General features: G+C 33.4%; 1 protein-coding gene across 3 annotated transcripts in view; it reads left to right on the top strand.

The window, feature by feature from the left end:
• RNF138 (ring finger protein 138) overlaps positions 1-13,412 on the top strand; it is a 39,842-nt gene extending 26,430 nt beyond the window's left edge. Inside the window, exons 3-7 of one of the 3 annotated variants that reach the window (XM_059880942.1) lie at positions 437-552; positions 7,128-7,184; positions 9,855-9,966; positions 11,563-11,670; positions 13,228-13,412. In XM_059880942.1, the coding sequence (XP_059736925.1) occupies positions 437-552; positions 7,128-7,184; positions 9,855-9,966; positions 11,563-11,670; positions 13,228-13,296 (462 nt within the window). In that variant the 3' untranslated portion in view covers positions 13,297-13,412. 3 annotated transcript variants of the gene reach the window in all.
• Positions 13,413-17,107: the final 3,695 nt, after the last annotated feature.

The raw sequence follows: 17,107 nt of genomic DNA, 5'->3' as shown, positions 1-17,107 counted from the left end.
TATAATAAACATCTACATATACTTCCATTTGCTAAGAAAACATGATATGTATATGATATATATGTATTATATATATGTACACACATATATACACAATTTAATGAGGCATCAAGTGAACAATTAGTGCAGTATTATGAATGGTAATGTAGAAAACACACCATTTTTAAGTGTACAATACAGTGGTATTAAGTACATTCACTGCATTGTGTAACAGTCACCACTATCTATTTCCAGAATTTTTTCATCATCCCAAACAGAAAATCTGTACCTGTTAACTTGTAACTTGCTGTTCCCCTGCCCTTCCATCTTCCCCACCCCATCTAGTAACCTATGTTCTACATTATATCTCTGAATTCTCTTCTGCCTTATATAAATGGCATCATATAATGTTTGTTCTTTTGAAAGTCACATTGCTTTTTTAATCAATAATTTACAGATTAAATTCTATCGCATGAGACATCATTACAAATCTTGTAAGAAGTATCAAGATGAATATGGTGTTTCTTCTATCATTCCAAACTTTCAGATCTCTCAAGATTCAGTAGGAAACAGGTAAGCAATATTTTTTTTTATAGTTAAAATGAAAATTTGGGGGAGGCTATATAAGAAATTTTTTGTTTTATTTATGTGTGTTTATGTTTTTAAATTGCCTGTCTTCATAAGTTTGACACATGTTAAATTGAATCTGGGAAATTGACTTTGTGCTCATCTTAAGCTTAAGTAAAAATTATTTTAAGAAAATTTACATGTCTGAGTGAAAAACAGATTTGTGAATTGAAGGTGTTTTCTTTTGCAGCTGAAATTACTTGAAAACTAGAGGAAATCCCTTTTCAGTAATGTGTTTGCAAACTAGAATCTTTTTACTAGTTGTTTGAAATCTTTATTTTGGTAAAACATGTCATGTAAAAGTGAGACTTGGTACTATTATTAGTTCTATGTTAGTCTCAGTTCTTTTAAAGCTAGGTTTTGGTTTGATATGTATCTTATTGTATCAGGTTTATGTATATTAAACATTTTTATGAAATGTATTTTATGCATAAGAATGGCCAGAATGCACATGTGTGGTTTAAAAGTTAGTTGCAAAGCAAATCCCTGGTTATTCACTAACCCAAATCAAAAATTATGTAGCATTTTCCAGCCCCTTAGAGTCTCCTTGAACTCATTTGAACTCATTTGAACCCCATACTCCCAGAGATAACCACTATCCTCTTTTTCGGGTTATTCATTCTTTTGTTTTCTTTATGGTATTATCACCCATGCGTGTATCTCTAAATGAGATGTTTAATTTTTTAAAAAATCAACAGCAAGCACACACAATTGTGTAAAGAAAGGCAGTATTGGCAGTTTTATAGAAAGACTCCCAGGAGACGATATGTTAAGCAAAGTCTTTAAGATTTTATTTTAGTAGCATTTCATTTTACATGTTGCTAATTTTCAGTAATTTAACCACTCTTAAGCACTCATAGTATAATAAAGCTTCTTCTCAACTCCTTAGTTAAAACTGTTCTGGTAAAGGTTTTTAATAATTTTTTGGTTACTTGTTTTTTAGATTACTAGTCTTTTCATTTTACTTGGCTCAGTGTCATTGGATGAAATTGGTCACTCCTATTTTGTGATTTTTTTTCTTTTTATCCCCTTAGGTTAATTCCTTCTGATTTTTTTTTTTTTTTAAGTTATACTTCTGCTGTATTGGAATTACTCAACAATTTTTTATTAACTCAGTAGATTATTCTTAAGTGCAGGGATTATCTTTGTCTTGTTCAACAATCATGTCTCTGTCTCTTAGCAAAGTTCCTAGTGTATGATTTGGGCAGTCATTACTTGTTAAATAACTCAGTTTTCTTCTCATGAGACTTGCCTTCTTCCCTCTTATTCCCCAGATCCCGCTGGTCATAGGTAATAGCAGTATTCTTTATCTGTATTCTTCTTCTACCCTACTGTCTCTTCCCCATCAAGTCTCCATCATCTCTCACTTGAACAACAGAGTATTCTTTTACTTGGTGGTCCTCCACTAGTCTGTTCTGCATGCTGTTGTCAAAGTGTATTTCAGAAGTGTAGCTCTGACCTTTTTCTCTTTGTAGCTTCCCTCTGTACCTTGTCAATGACTTCCCATGCCCCATAGCAGTGTTCCTCATCCTGAATTCCGTGAACTACCTAAACTGCCATTGTGTGTGTATATACTATGTGTGCATTTTTCTGGAGAGAGAATATCAAAATTCTCAAGGAGTTCAATGATCTAATTCAGCAACTAGCTTAATAAGACAAAATCCCTTATTCTAAAGCCCTTTCTTATTTGCACTCACATTTCTTTTTTAGTCTTTGTCCTTCTTGGTTACTCATTACTGCATCATATGCCTTAGCTATGTTGAATTATTCCCACCATATCCTTTCCATTCTTGAGAAACAGAATAACTTAGTTGTTAAATATGAAGGCTTGGAACCAGACTGCCTGGGTACCAGACTCTTTCCTTTACTAATTGTATGAGTTTGGCAAGAAAGTATACCTCAGTTTTCTCATTTGGTTGAAAGAGAAAGGGGTAGTGATGATACTACTAAACACCTTTTTGGATTGGGAGTCAATAAATAGGTCAATACAAGTAAAACAATGAATGTTAAGCTTTTTTTTTTCTTTCTTGTTTTCTGTTTTGGTCACACCATGCAGCTTGTGGAATCTTAGTTCCTTGACCAGGGATTGAACCTGCAGTCTCAGCAGTGAAAGTCCCAGAGTCCTAACCACTAGTTTTGAAAGTTTCTCAGTCGTGTCTGACGCTCTGCGACCCCATGGGCTTAGTCCCTGGAATTCTCCAGGCCAGAATACTGGAGTGGGTATCCTTTCCCTTCTCCAGGGGATCTTCCCAACCCAGGAATCAAACCCAGGTTTCCCACATTGCAGACAGATTCTTTACCAACTGAGCCACAAGGGAAGCCCCCTAACCACTGGACCTCCAGAGAGTTTCCTAAATAATAGTTTTAAATTATCATCATCATCATAATCATCGTCATTGCCTCACCTCCACACTTTCGCCACCATTCTAACCCATACACTTTGTCAGCTAGTGGACTTTTTCTTCTCTTAGAAAACTTAGACCAAGTGTTAGTTACTCTGAAGTCTTTCTTGTTTACTTGTCTGTCTTTTTTTAATCTAGTATTAATAGAATGGGCTTCCTAGTCTTATTCATGATGTTTATATCCTGTGCATTTGTTTTGGATGTATAATGTGAGGTAGGAAAAGTTTTCCCCAGGTGATAACCATTTGTCCTAGTACCATTCATTGAGGAGTCCATTGTTTCCCACTGATTTCTTTCTTTTTTTTTTTTCACTGTGCGTCTGCTAGGTACCACATATTTTATTTATTTATTTTATTTTATTTTTAAACTTTACAATATTGTATTAGTTTTGCCAAATATCGAAATGAATCTACCACAGGTATACCTGTGTTCCCCATCCTGAACCCTCCTCCCTCCTCATACCCTCCCTCTGGGTCGTCCCAGTGCACCATCCCCAAGCATCCAGTATCGTGCATCGAACCTGGACTGGCGACTCGTTTCATACATGATATTATACATGTTTCATTGCTATTCTCCCAAATCTCCCCACCCTCTCCCTCTCCCACAGAGTCCATAAGACTGATCTATACATCAGTGTCTTATACTTACCTGGCAGGGGAGATACCATGATCACGAAGGTGGTTTTCCCAGGGCGAGGCTTACCCATTGCACTCCCACTGATTTCTGATGCCATTTTGGTCCTATACATCTCTATTCTGTTGTGTTGCTTCATTTATTCCTCAAGAACCATGTTACATTAATTATTGTGGCTTCAACAATAGGTTTTAATATCAGATCAGCTAGGGAAAGTTCTCCTTATTGTACTTATTAAATTGTTTCTCTTATTTTTAGCTCTTTGCTATTCCACATGAATTTTAGGATCAGACTTTTGAGCTTCCAAAAAATCTCTGTAGAGATTTTAATTGGCAGCATTGTTTGAATTTACTGAAATTGTATATTAATTTGGAGAGAACTGGCATCATATGATACTTATTTTTCCCACCGTTTCCCATCTGTTTGTCTCTCCATTAAAAAAAATGCACTAAAAGAAGTCCATTTAGAGCACACATGAATATGTTCTAGTATATCGTTTCCTGGCTTCCCAGGTCGTGCTAGTGGTAAAGAACCTGCCTGCCAGTGCAGGAGACTCAAGAGACATGGGTTCAATGCCTGTGTTGGGAAGACCCCCTTGGAGAAGGGAATGTCAACCCACTCCAGTGTTCTTTCCTGGAGAATCCCATGGACAGAGGAGCCTGGTGGGCTAGAGTCCTTGAGGGATGGCAAAGAGTTAGACACAACTGAGCGCACACACACACATCTTTTCCTAGTAGTAGTGACAGTGAAAATGTTAGTTGCTAGGAAAGCCTTTAGTTTTGTTGCTGTACAAATAGATCTTTTTTTCTTGTTTTGTAATCTAAATGGCTATTACTAGTGAATAGGAATATTAAGGATTTTTATGTAATTTTGTATTTAGAAACCTTGGTGACTAGTTGTAATAGTTCTAAATAATTTTCCTGTGTATTCTTTTGGATTTATTACATAGAAACTTATTTAGTTTGTCAGTGCAATTTGGTTTCTTACTGCTTTATTTCATACTTGATTTATTGCATTAAATAGGATCTTTATCAGTATTAAATAACAGGTACCTTTTAAAAATTCTTGATTTTAGTGGGAATGTGTCTAAAATTTTATTATTAAGTATAGTTTACTACTTAATGAACTACTATAGTTTTTTAACATAGATATTCTTCATCTGTTCTGTGGTTTCTGTCATCCTGAATTTTAAGATTTCTCCATTGAATAGTTCTTACTCAAATTAGAATCTTTAATGTGATTATAAAAGTATATGTGTCTGGCTCCATTCCCAGATAGTCTGCTATTTAAGTTTAGGCATTGTATTTTTAAAAGCATTGTGGGTGATCAGAGGGTTTTTTGCTTTTGTTTCCATTTATGGAGGTTGAATTTTATTGAATGGTTTTTCTGTATCAGATAAAATGATTGTTTTTTAAAAATTGATATATGGTTTCCAGTAATAGATATTCTGTTGTTGAGCTCATTTGTACATTTCTAGAATATATGAGTAGGCAACCAGTAGTAGTGTAGGCATGATATAGTCAGGAAGGGCTAGAACGATGATGATAACTAAGTAATAATGGAAAGTAGAGAAACTGTAAGAGGAGGTAGAGGGGAAAAGCATTTTAAAAGGGCATTAACTTTGATATTAAAGTGCTTCAAATTGGAAGTTTTGTGATGCGTATCCTACCAGTGAAAAAAATTGAGAATATACTCCCAGTATATGTGTGTTTAAGGTTAAGCATGTATTTTATAGTACTGATTGATACTTTATTTTATAAAACATGCAAATGCTTAAGATGAAAAAGGTACTTTAAAGAGAAGTTTGCACAGCAGAAACCATCACAAAATTTTTAAGCAATTTTCCACCAATTAAAAAATAAGTTTGCTTTGTTTAATGGTATAAAATATTTTCATTCTTAAAGTTTTAATACTGTTTTTATTGAAAACAATATTGCTGACTCTGATTTCTAAAATTTCTTAAAATCTTGATTTAATACAGTGACAATAATTTAAAGATTTGGATTTAGATCCAAATCTTTAGATTATTGATACTTGGTCTTGATGACTATCATGGCTGAAAAAGATAGCTACAACACACAAAATAACAGATCCAAATGGAAGAAATATGTCATAGGTTGAGATTCCTATATTTTTAAATCCTGTTTGATAAATCTCAGAAGGGCTTTTGTTGAAATTTTTATCTTTTTTGATGTTATAGTTCTTACAAACCATTTGGAAGTTTTTATAATGTTTTATAAGGGTATGTTCAAAACCCAATGATTATATTTATTTGGAAGATTTGAAAACAGTTTAAAAATCTGTTACCAAGTATAGATATGAGACTTTAAAAAACAAGTGACATCCTGTTTTTGCTAAAGTCATAACATCCTTTTAATGAATGTAATCTCCATAGTTTAAATTTATTTTATTTTTTATTTTATTTATTTTTTTAATTTAAAAGCAGTTTTTAGTTTCTACCTTTAGCTGCAGAAACAGATTAATAACTGCTAAAAAGATACAAAATAATGGTTAGTAGTCTTCTAAAAAGCTTCTGAAATCAGGGAAGCTTCCTTGTGGAGAATATGTGTGGAGACACAACAACAGTATTTTCCCAGAAGGGAAATGACTGTCATTGGAGAACATCTGTTAGGTAGATGATACAGTATTGCTTGTCATTCTGTTAAAAGAAAAATGAATAATCAGTTTTCTAAGCTTTACAGCTCTTTAACTCATACTCAGATGTAAGCAAAGCTCTTGTGTGGTACAGTTTTTTGGTCCACTGCCTATCTCATTTTTATTTTAATGTTTCTGCTATTGAAAGGTCTTGTTTTTATAAAATTGACTACATTGATGAAATTCTGTAATGCATAGGTGACAATCCCCATAGCATGCCCACCTTTCTCAGGATTTTCTCTAATACTGCAAGTGACACACGACACTGGCATGGGGTCCGAGTGAGGACATCAAGTTATTCTCTATGTTAAATGTCAGAAAGCCTAGTTCCTTTTTGGAAAATATAAACAGTGAACATTCAAATATTTTCTTAACCTGCTCCATTTTGGATGCTGCAACCCTAAGCTATGTGCTAGTTACAAGCCAGAAAGTTCACAAATTCTTGATCCTGCCCCAGCATTCAAAAACTTACTAGTCCAGGTAGAGGTAGAGTCTCTTAATTTGAAAGTCTAAAGGACCTGGGGAAATATTCATGCTGTGGATTTAATATAATTCTGCAGAATTCTGTATTCTCTATACTTTTGTAACTATATCTAATTTAAGTTTTAGAGGATATGATAAGGACATAATAAGCAGTCTTCTTACCAGAATTTATTTAAAAAATAATTAATGCCATAATTATATCATAGTTCAGAACTATTTGAAGTTCAGGCTTTTCAAACAAATTCAGACTAGTTGTCTTCATTAGCACGTAATGAATCTGTATCGTGCTTTATTACTTGAGGTATTAACTTCTCTTCCCTCCCCCACCCCCCACCAATTATTCTTTAGTAACAGGAGTGAAACATCTGCATCTGATAACATAGAAACTTACCAAGAGAATACAGGGTAAGCTTTGGAAATTTCTATTACTTTAGTAAATAATACCTATCACTTTGTACTGATGGATTTTTATTTTTTTAATTTATTTTTATTTTAATTAAAAAAATTATTTATTTTAGTTGGAGGCTAATTATTCTACAACACTGTGGTGGTTTTTGCCATACATTCACATGAATCACATGTGTCCCCCATCCTGAACCCCCCTCCCACCTCCCTCCCCATTCTGTCCCTCAGGGTCATCCCAGTGCACCAGCCCTGAGCACCCTGTTTCATGTGTCAAACCTAGACTGGCAATCTGTTTCACATATGATAATATACATGTTTAAATGCTATTCTCTCAAATCATCCCACCCTTGCCTTCTCCCACAGAGTCCAAAAATCTCTTTATATCTGTGTCTCTTTTGCTGTCTTGCATATAGGATCATCGTTACCATCTTTCTAAATTCCATATATATGCGTTAATGTACTGTATTGGTGTTTCGCTCTGTATAATAGGCTCCAGTTTCATCCACCTCATTAGAACTGATTCAAATGCATTCTTTTTAATAGCTGAGTAATATTCTACTGTATATATGTACCACAGCTTTCTTATCTGTTTGTCGAAATCAATTCCCCTAAAGTCAGGAACAAGACAAGGATGCCCACTCTCACCACTACTATTCAACATAGTTTTGGAAGTTTTAGCCACAGCAATCAGAGAAGAAAAAGAAATAAAAGGAATCCAGATAGGAAAAGAAGTAAAACTCTCACTGTTTGCAGATGACATGATCCTCTACGTAGAAAACCCTAAAGACTCCACCAGAAAATTACTAGAGCTAATCAATGAATGTAGTAAAGTTGCAGGATACAAAATTAACACAGAAACCCATTGCATTCCTATACACTAACAATGAGAAAACAGAAAGAGAAATTAAGGAAACAATTCCATTCACCATTGCACCAAAAAGAATAAAATACTTAGAAGTAAAGCTACCTAAAGAAACAAAAGACCTATGTATAGAAAACTATTAAACACTGATGAAAGAAATCAAAGATGACACAAATAGATGGAGAAATCTACCATGTTCATGAATTGAAAGAATCAATATAGTGAAAATGAGTATACTACCCAAAGCAATCTATAGACTCAATGCAGTCCCTATCAAGCTACCAACGGTATTTTTCAGAGAACTAGGACAAATAATTTCACACTTTGTGTGGAAATACAAAAAAACCTCGAATAGCCAAAGCAGTCTTGAGAAAGAAGAATGGAACTGGAGAAATCAACCTGCCTGACTTCAGGCTATACTACAAAGCTACAGCCATCAAGACCAGTATGGTACTGGCACAAAGACAGAAATATAGATCAGTGGAACAAAATAGAAAGCCCAGAAATAAATCCACACATCTATGGACACCTTATATTTGACAAAGGAAGCAAGAATATACAATGGAGAAAAGACAGTCTCTTTAACAAGTGGTGCTGGGAAAACTGGTCAACCACTTATAAAAGAATGAAACTAGAATACTTTGTAACACCATATACAAAAATAAACTCAAAATGGATTGAAGATCAAAATGTAAGACCAGAAACCATAAAACTCCTAGAGGAAAACATAGGCAAAACACTCTGACGTAAACCATAACAGCATCCTCTATGACCCACCTCCCAGAGTAATATAAATAAAAGCAAAAATAAACAAATGGGACCTAATTTAAGCTTTTGCACTATGAAGGAAACTATAGGCAAGGTGAAAAGACAGCCTTCAGAATGAGAGAAAATAATAGCAAATGAAGAAACTGACAAAGAATTAATCTCAAAAATATAAAAGCAACTCCTGCAGCTCAATTCCAGAAAAATAAATGACCCAATCAAAAAATGGGCCAAAGAACTAAACAGACATTTCTCCAATGATGGATTTTTAAATTAAAATTTTTAAATTGTTAAGTCTTGAGACATAATGCTGGTATTTAGCAGTTTAGAAAGGCATCAGTTGCTTTACGGATCCAATTAAATTGGAAGTAGTTAGCTTTTCTGTGTCACTGTGGTCAGGTTTCTTCCATGCATAATTTATGCAAAGTTGTCGATATTGAACTGTCCCTTGCTGAAATTAAGGGATTAAAAGGTATTGATGTATGATCCTCAAAATATTTTGAAATGTTGATCATTCTGATAATTGATGTTTTCATTTTTCTGTGAATTTTGTGTGTATATTCTTAGAAACTAGGATAAATTAAAGTTATATACCATATTTATGGAAGTCTTTAAAAAATTTTAATTTCCTAGATATGGTGTTTCCATACTGGGACACCATGGAATATTTAAAATTTTCAAGGGATATACAGTGATATATACTGGTTACATTAATGACTGAATTAAGTTGTTCAGATCTCCTTAATAAATGGGACAACTGGGTTTGTTTTTCTTTTTGTTAAGGCCTATTTTAGAGGCACCATGAAAAAGTTTCCTAGACAATAAGAGAACTGTAAACTGAGATTGTTTGGGAATATCTCTTGTAGGTTATTTATTGAAAACATAGTTTTCAAAAAATGAGAGAATCTTTGATTTGATCAAAGATTTAGTTTAATAATTGTAACTTTTAAAGAAAGAAATAATAATTGATCAAAAAATAGGAGTACATCATTCTTACATTACAATTTCAAATTCAGTATGCTTACTTTAAAATTGTTTTTTAGTTCTTCTGGGCATCCTACTTTTAAGTGTCCCTTGTGTCAAGAATCAAATTTTACCAGACAGCGTTTACTGGATCATTGTAACAGTAATCACCTATTTCAGATAGTTCCTGTGGTAAGTATGTGTGTTTACGACAGTCTTCTGTTTAAGGAATGCTGTTCTATTTATTTCCCTTCATGTGTACAAGGGACAGTGGTTAATTTAAATTTGGATGGGACATTATCAGTAAGGTATATTTTGTCATCAAAAGATTGATAACTATGAAGCAAAATGAGATACTTAAAATTCTGGTAACTAGAAACTTCCCTGGCTGTCCAGTGGTTAAGACTCACCTTCCAGTGTGAGGTGGGTAGGGGTTCGATCCCTGGTCTGGGGTCTCTGAGATCCCACATACCTTATGGCCAAGAAACCAAAACATAAAACAGAAGCATATTGTAATAAATTCAATAAAGACTAAAAATTGTCCACATCAAAACAAAAAAATCTTATTTAAAAAAAATCCCAGTAACTAACTTATAAGAAGAGAGAGGCTTATTGTGAGGGTAAAGTAAGAGAAGAGCAAAGTAAGGAAAAGAGCAAAGTAAGGAAAGGTGAACTGAGGACTCATTACCGAGGGGTAGCTTTGTAAATTGTATCTTTGCAGAATGGTGGTTCTAGTGGTAAAGAACCCGCCTGCCAATGCAGGAGACATTAGAGACGTGGGTTTGATCCCTAGGTCAGGAAGATTCCCCTGGAGAAGGAAATGGCAGCCTACTCCAGTATTCTTGCCTAGAGAGTCCCATGGGTAGAGGAGCCTGGCAGGATACAGTCCATAGGGTCACTTTAGGTGAGTGACCATTCCATAATGGTTATCCAGATCATTAAGATCTTTTTTGTACAATTCTGAGTATTCTTGCCACGTCTTCTTAATCTCTTCTGCTTCTGTTAGGTCCTTGCCTTTTCTGTCCTTGATTGTGCCCATCTTTGTATGAAATGTTACCTTGGTATCTCTCATTTTCTTGAAGAAATTTCTAGTCTTCCCCATTCTATTGTTTTCCTCTGTTTCTTTGCATTGTTCACCTAAGAAAGTTTTCTTACGTCTGTTTGTTGTTCCTTGGAACTCTTCATTCAGTTGGGTATATTTTTCCCTTTCTCCATTGCTTTTTGCTTTTCTTCTTTTCTCAGCTGTTTGTAAGGCCTCCTTAGATAACCATTTTGCCTTTTTGCATTTCTTAAACCACAATCACAGAAAGCTAACCAAAATGATCACATGGATCACAGCCTTGTGTAACTCAATGAAATCATGAGCCATGCGGTACAGGGCCACCCAAGACAGATTGGTCATGGTGGTGAGTTCTGACAAAATGTGGTCCATGGTGGGAACGGCCAACTACTTAAGTGTTCTTGCTTTGAGAGCCCCTTGAACAGAGATTACATACTGATTAATGATAATTGTCATTACAGTTGGTTAAGGCTGGATGTGGTATTTTTGTTAAAAAGTAGAATAATCAGATTTAAGTAATAGAATATATAATATCTCTCTTTTTATTGTGTTGTGTCAGATTAGTATAATTTATCTAAGGTAATTTGGTCTAGAAATAATCTAGTCATGAAATTTGGCCCTTAGAAGTGCTTCATATAAAATTTTTTGGTAACGTTGTTTTAATACTTTCAATAATAATGTTGAGTTATTTTCATTATTTTTTATTTGAAATATTCTGTTTCTTATAGACGTGTCCTATTTGTGTGTCTCTTCCTTGGGGAGATCCTAGCCAGGTTACTAGAAATTTTGTTAGTCATCTAAATCAAAGACATCAGTTTGATTATGGAGAATTTGTGGTAAGTGAATTTTTCAATATTAAGAAAATACTTTTTAAATATTGAAGTCACATTAACCTTTCAGTCTGGATGAGTTTTGAGGTGAAATACTGTATCATGTTGGATTGATAAAGAGCAAGTTCTGTTGATTTTATAATAACATAGGTGAACTTTGGTTTAAGTGGTGAATTTATTGTCCACCTCCTATACTAGAGAGGTTATTAATAGAGGATGAGCAAACCCCTGGATTAACAAGATGCTGATTTATATGAATATTATCTAGATTTAAGAAAAATTATACCTGCTAGAAAAGTAAAGTTGGTATGACAGCTAGAGGATGTATTTCTTGTGTAGTGTAAGTAGCTTATAAACTCATAATATCTACATGTGAAAGACATTCTTTTTAAAAATGCAGAGCTTATTTATTAAGTAATGAAAGTGAGAGTGTTAGTCACTCAGTTGTGTCTGACTCTGCAACCCCATGGACTGTAGCCCACCAGACTCCTCTGTCTATGCAATTGTCCAGGCAAGAATAGTGAAGTGGGTCCCTTCTCTAGGGGATCTTCCTGACCCAGGGTAAAGCCAGGCTGAATAGCAGATTCTGGCCTTAGTTCACTGCTTTAACAGAATACGTGAGGGAAGTTATATAAAAATGGATCTCCAGAGCAAAGAATGAATTTAATTTTTTACTTCCAAAATGTGTCTTGATAGTTTAAAAAAATTAGATGACTTTTATTAATTATGAATTTGCATTTTATTCGTCTTCAGTGAATTAAAAGTCTTATTAAGATTCAGCCTGATAAGAAATGGTACATACTTGTTTTCATGTTTAGGTGAGCACAGGCATGGGCAATTCTGAGATTGGCAGGAACAGAATTTACATTTCCTCTGCCCCTCCAGTGTTGAAATTACATTATTCTTGATATATATTTTTATTTTGTGTAATTTGTACTTTTTAGCGATACTGTATAAAAATAGTCAACTATATGTAGAATTCAGGTGTAGTCTGATAATTTTAGCATTTTTATGGTGTAATTATAGATTATTCTGAATTCTCAATGTAAGAAAGGTTACTGCATCTGGAGAATTACGTTTGGAAAAACAAAAATATATTTTGTGAACCACTTTTGATCTGATTGTCAGATTGTTTTACCTTGCCACAGAAGAACATTTAATTTTAATTATTTGAGATTGTAAAAGAGGAGGCCTATTTTAAAGCATCCATGGACCATAATTGAAAAGAAATAGAATTGTTTAAGTTAAGAAGTAATAGTATAATCAGATTGAGTGGACTTTAGTTGTAATCTTTATATTATGATTAAGACGCTGTTAATTCAGGTTAGCATCAGGCATTGTAACTCTCAAATTTCATTCTGTGCTGATCCTCTCTTGTTTATTAGTTATTTATAAATAGTTATAACTGAATTTTTAAATTTTAGTTCTTATTTTTAAAGTTTATGTTATAACATAAACAGTTTCAAGTATATGTAATGTGTATCAAGATGTGTAATGTATTGGGCAAAGTATTGAGTAATTGAATATGTTTTTCCTATTGACATGTTAATGTTACATTTTTAGAATCTTCAGCTAGATGAGGAAACCCAGTATCAAACTGCGGTTGAAGAATCTTTTCAAGTAAACATTTGAAGGCTGTAGACACCTCTGCATCTTTGTACCTGCAAGTGCCATCTTTAAGGAGAAAACTACAGGAAGTCACCATTTCAATAACTTGATGTGTATATTAATAAAAGTAATTCAGTCTATTGTTTTAGTTTTTTAATTGAAAAATAAAGGTGGGCCATGTAAAAACTTAATTCTTTTGATAAGTTAAAAGATAAAGCTTAGGACATTATCTTTATAAACATTAAAAGGATTATACTTCATTAATGGTGAAAAGAGAATCCCTAATGTACTTACCTTTTTTGCATTACATATTCTTGAATTTTCCCTTGCTTTTGAAATTTGGTGCAGTTCCTCCCATTGACATTATTGTACACAGGTAACACCGTACCAAATTCTGAATGATGTGATTAATATAAACTAACAAAACTGAGCCAGTTATTTGAGTTGCAAATGGAGACTTGAAGTGCTAAATGAAACAATCCAAAGGAAACTTTTTTAAATACAGATTCTAGCTGAAGAATTCAACTATAAGGAAATTGTATTTATATAATGTTTAGTATTTTTGAAGACTAGTGAGATTTCTTTAATAATTTTAACTCTTCAAAAAGCAAAAGCTCATTGTATAGGTATTTCCTTTTTGCTGTTAGAAGGAAATATCTAGAGAAAAATTGATTTCTTTGGTGGACAAGTTGGTAATGTCAAATCTTGTTTGTTTGGCTGACTAATATGTAAGCCTAAAGTACAGTAAGCTGAATTACAGCTCTTTGGCCTCAGAATTTTCAGTAACAGAATTGCTGGTTAGCTACGATGAAACTTGTATTAGAAACTTGCAGTTGGTGATATTACATTCTCTCTATATATTTAAATGAGAGGTTTGACTTCATCTCAGTTTAGAAATTTGTTCAAAGCTAAAGATGTGTATGTATATATACATGCACTTTTGTATGTGTATATACACATATAAGCATGCAATTTGTCTGGTTATACGCAGAATTTCTATTAAGATTTTTAAAAGAAACTAATAATATGGGGTTGATGTGTTCATCTGAGTTGATTAAAATTTTGTATGTTACCAAATTTTTAAAGTAACAGTCAAATGCTAAGTTGTCTACTTGGCTACTATGACACCTTAAAAATTGAGTTTACACACCTACACAATTACATGTTTATATGGTGCTCATTTGTTATCTGAAAGATAATGCGGGACTATAGTAGTGAGATGGATCCTACCAGCCACTCTGTTTCACTACATTTTAGTCAAAATTGAGTTCATTCTTCGTATTCATTAATAAAAATCATAAAATAACTTGTACTAGAAGGCCCAAATCACAGAATAAAGCTGAAGAGTGGATTAGCTGACATTCCATACTAATATAATTGTTTATGCTTTCTTTAAAATAAATAACTAAAAGAACATAAAATCTCAGAAGTAGTTTGCTGCTAATATATACATATGTTGTATAAAAAGGTATATTTTGGTTTTGTTAAAACCCTTGTTGACTTTTCTACAGTGAATGTTTTTTTAACTTGATTTAATAAAAATGTTAATTTTGAAACGGAGTTTTGTAAAAACCTTTTTCAAACAGTAATGACTTTATTTATGGGTAGTAATAGCAATCACCAAAAAAACCATACATCTTAACATACGCCTTGTTTCTGTCACCCTAAAGAGTGATGTTTACTATGTGGTTGAACGTTTCTCCGCAGTTACATGAGTGTAATTATAAGAATAGCTGTTTAATGAACCCTTTTTAAAACACTTTTGACCATAGATTTTTCCAATTTAAAGCAATAACTTTAGTACTTTGTTTCAGAATTTAGTACTTCCAGTATGTCAAGTAAAACCATTCTGAGATTTGAGAACTTCTTTAAAGGAAAATTGTAGAGATCATCTTGATGAAACTGTGTTTTGAAGTTTGTGGATTAGTTAAATATCATTTTATTGTTTTGGTGTCTTTCATAAAAGTTTTTTCATAAGGAAAATACCAACTTTTACTTGCTGTTACCTGGGAACTCCTCAATATGGAAATACTTGTTGAAAACCTCCCGTCCTTTGATCAGTGGTTTAGGAATAGGGAGGAAACTGTTGATGCTTTACACCTAAATTTCACAGTACCACTTAACAGGCCTCAAAAGTTTATGTTGTTAAGCAGAATCTTATTTGAGATACATTGCTTTATTTTTCAATTAAACATGGTTTTCTCCTACTTGTGTGTCTAATTAAAATTTTGTCTAGAGGCAAACATGAAAGCATTTAAATCTCATAACTCACCCAGGAAGACACGTAGGAGATAACCCATTATTTTGCATTTAAAAACGTGGATAGGAGAAAGCTACCACATGCTGATGCTGTATGTTGGGAATAACTTTACAAACCTATTTTATCTTTATTTCAAATGTTAATCAACTTATAAAACTATTTTATCAACTGTTCACACAGCAGGGTTTTCAAGCCCTGCAATTTAATAGCAACCAGGCAGAAAGCTAGTTAACTGGTTAACAGACATTTTTAAATGGAAAAGTTACCCTTAAATAAGGTATCAGGGTTATAAGAATGTATTGCCAAGCACAATGTCATATACCTGTTGCATGCTTAGTGAGTATTACAATCTTCAGTGAATCATAACTTGATAGGAACCCCTTTAGGGCTGCTACTCAAAGAATAAACCCTCTCTGGAGGTGGTGATATTTGTAGAAAAGGTGTGGCCTAGAATACATGTGAATACATATAGTATAAAACTAATAGTAATATGAATTAAAAACTCATTCTGTGATACCACTTAGTTTACAATGTAATTTTCTAGTTAGGCAGTATAGTTCTGAAGAAGATGGGGAATAGAAATGAGTTTTATCAAGAGATTAAAAGGATACAGAGAATCCCATAAGTCCTCTTGTTTGATTGCCAACTCAACACTAAAATCACAAATTGTTTTCCCTGTTTTTATACTCTTACAGGTGGAAGCACTCAGTAAAGATTATATCTTTTTGATTAATAGTTATTAACTTTTGTTCAATAGTGTTTTGAAATTTGTAGATCAGTTTTTAGTCTGCAGCTGTCTATAATAACTTGTCTCTTTTCCAAAACAGTAAAGCTAAAAAGTTGCTTCTAAAGCTGCTTTTAAATATTTGTGTGTGAAAATTAAGTGAATTACAAGTGGTTCTTTTTTCATGTATGTTGACTCCTAGTGGTTCCGAGTCTAGATAAAACCTGAAAACTGACTGGAATTCCTCTTGTAATAACTGGAAAACAGGTGAAGAGTATAACTAAATGGTTCTCCACTGAAACCAGGTAAGAAACTGACCTTTCTCATACTGTTTTCAAGGGCATTTTGTTAGGAACAAGATTTTAATAAATACGTCAGGACTGTATTTTCCGGCAGTAGTGTGTAACACTACCAGTAGAAGCTTAAAAAGGGCTGCTGCAGTTGATACAGAAGAAGGGAGTAAATGTATCTTCATGGGGTACTAAAAGCTCTTAAAACAACCAAGCCTAGCTTCTTGGACTACATAGCCTGGTTTTGATGGTTCTGCAAGTTGATACCCTTCCTGTGGTTTGGAACAAATTGTGTAGCCTCTGACCTATGCACTGTGGAGATGAGTTAATATGCAGAGTTTTTGAAGTAGAGCCTGTTGTCTTTACTGTGTATTCAGTACAAATTTAACAGTTATGTTTACATCTGGAAGATCTCTTCAATTTCTATACAATTTTGTTTGGAAAAATCTTGATTTTTTTTTTTTTTTACAATTTTTTAAAGATTTATTTATTTTTTTATTGAAGAATAATTGCTTTACAGAATTTTGTTGTTTTCTGTTAAACCTCAACATGAATCAGCCA

Source organism: Bos taurus, chromosome 24 (assembly GCF_002263795.3).
Source record: "Bos taurus isolate L1 Dominette 01449 registration number 42190680 breed Hereford chromosome 24, ARS-UCD2.0, whole genome shotgun sequence".
Classification (NCBI taxonomy): Eukaryota; Metazoa; Chordata; class Mammalia; order Artiodactyla; family Bovidae; genus Bos; species Bos taurus.
This window is presented reverse-complemented; position numbering and strand designations above follow the sequence as displayed.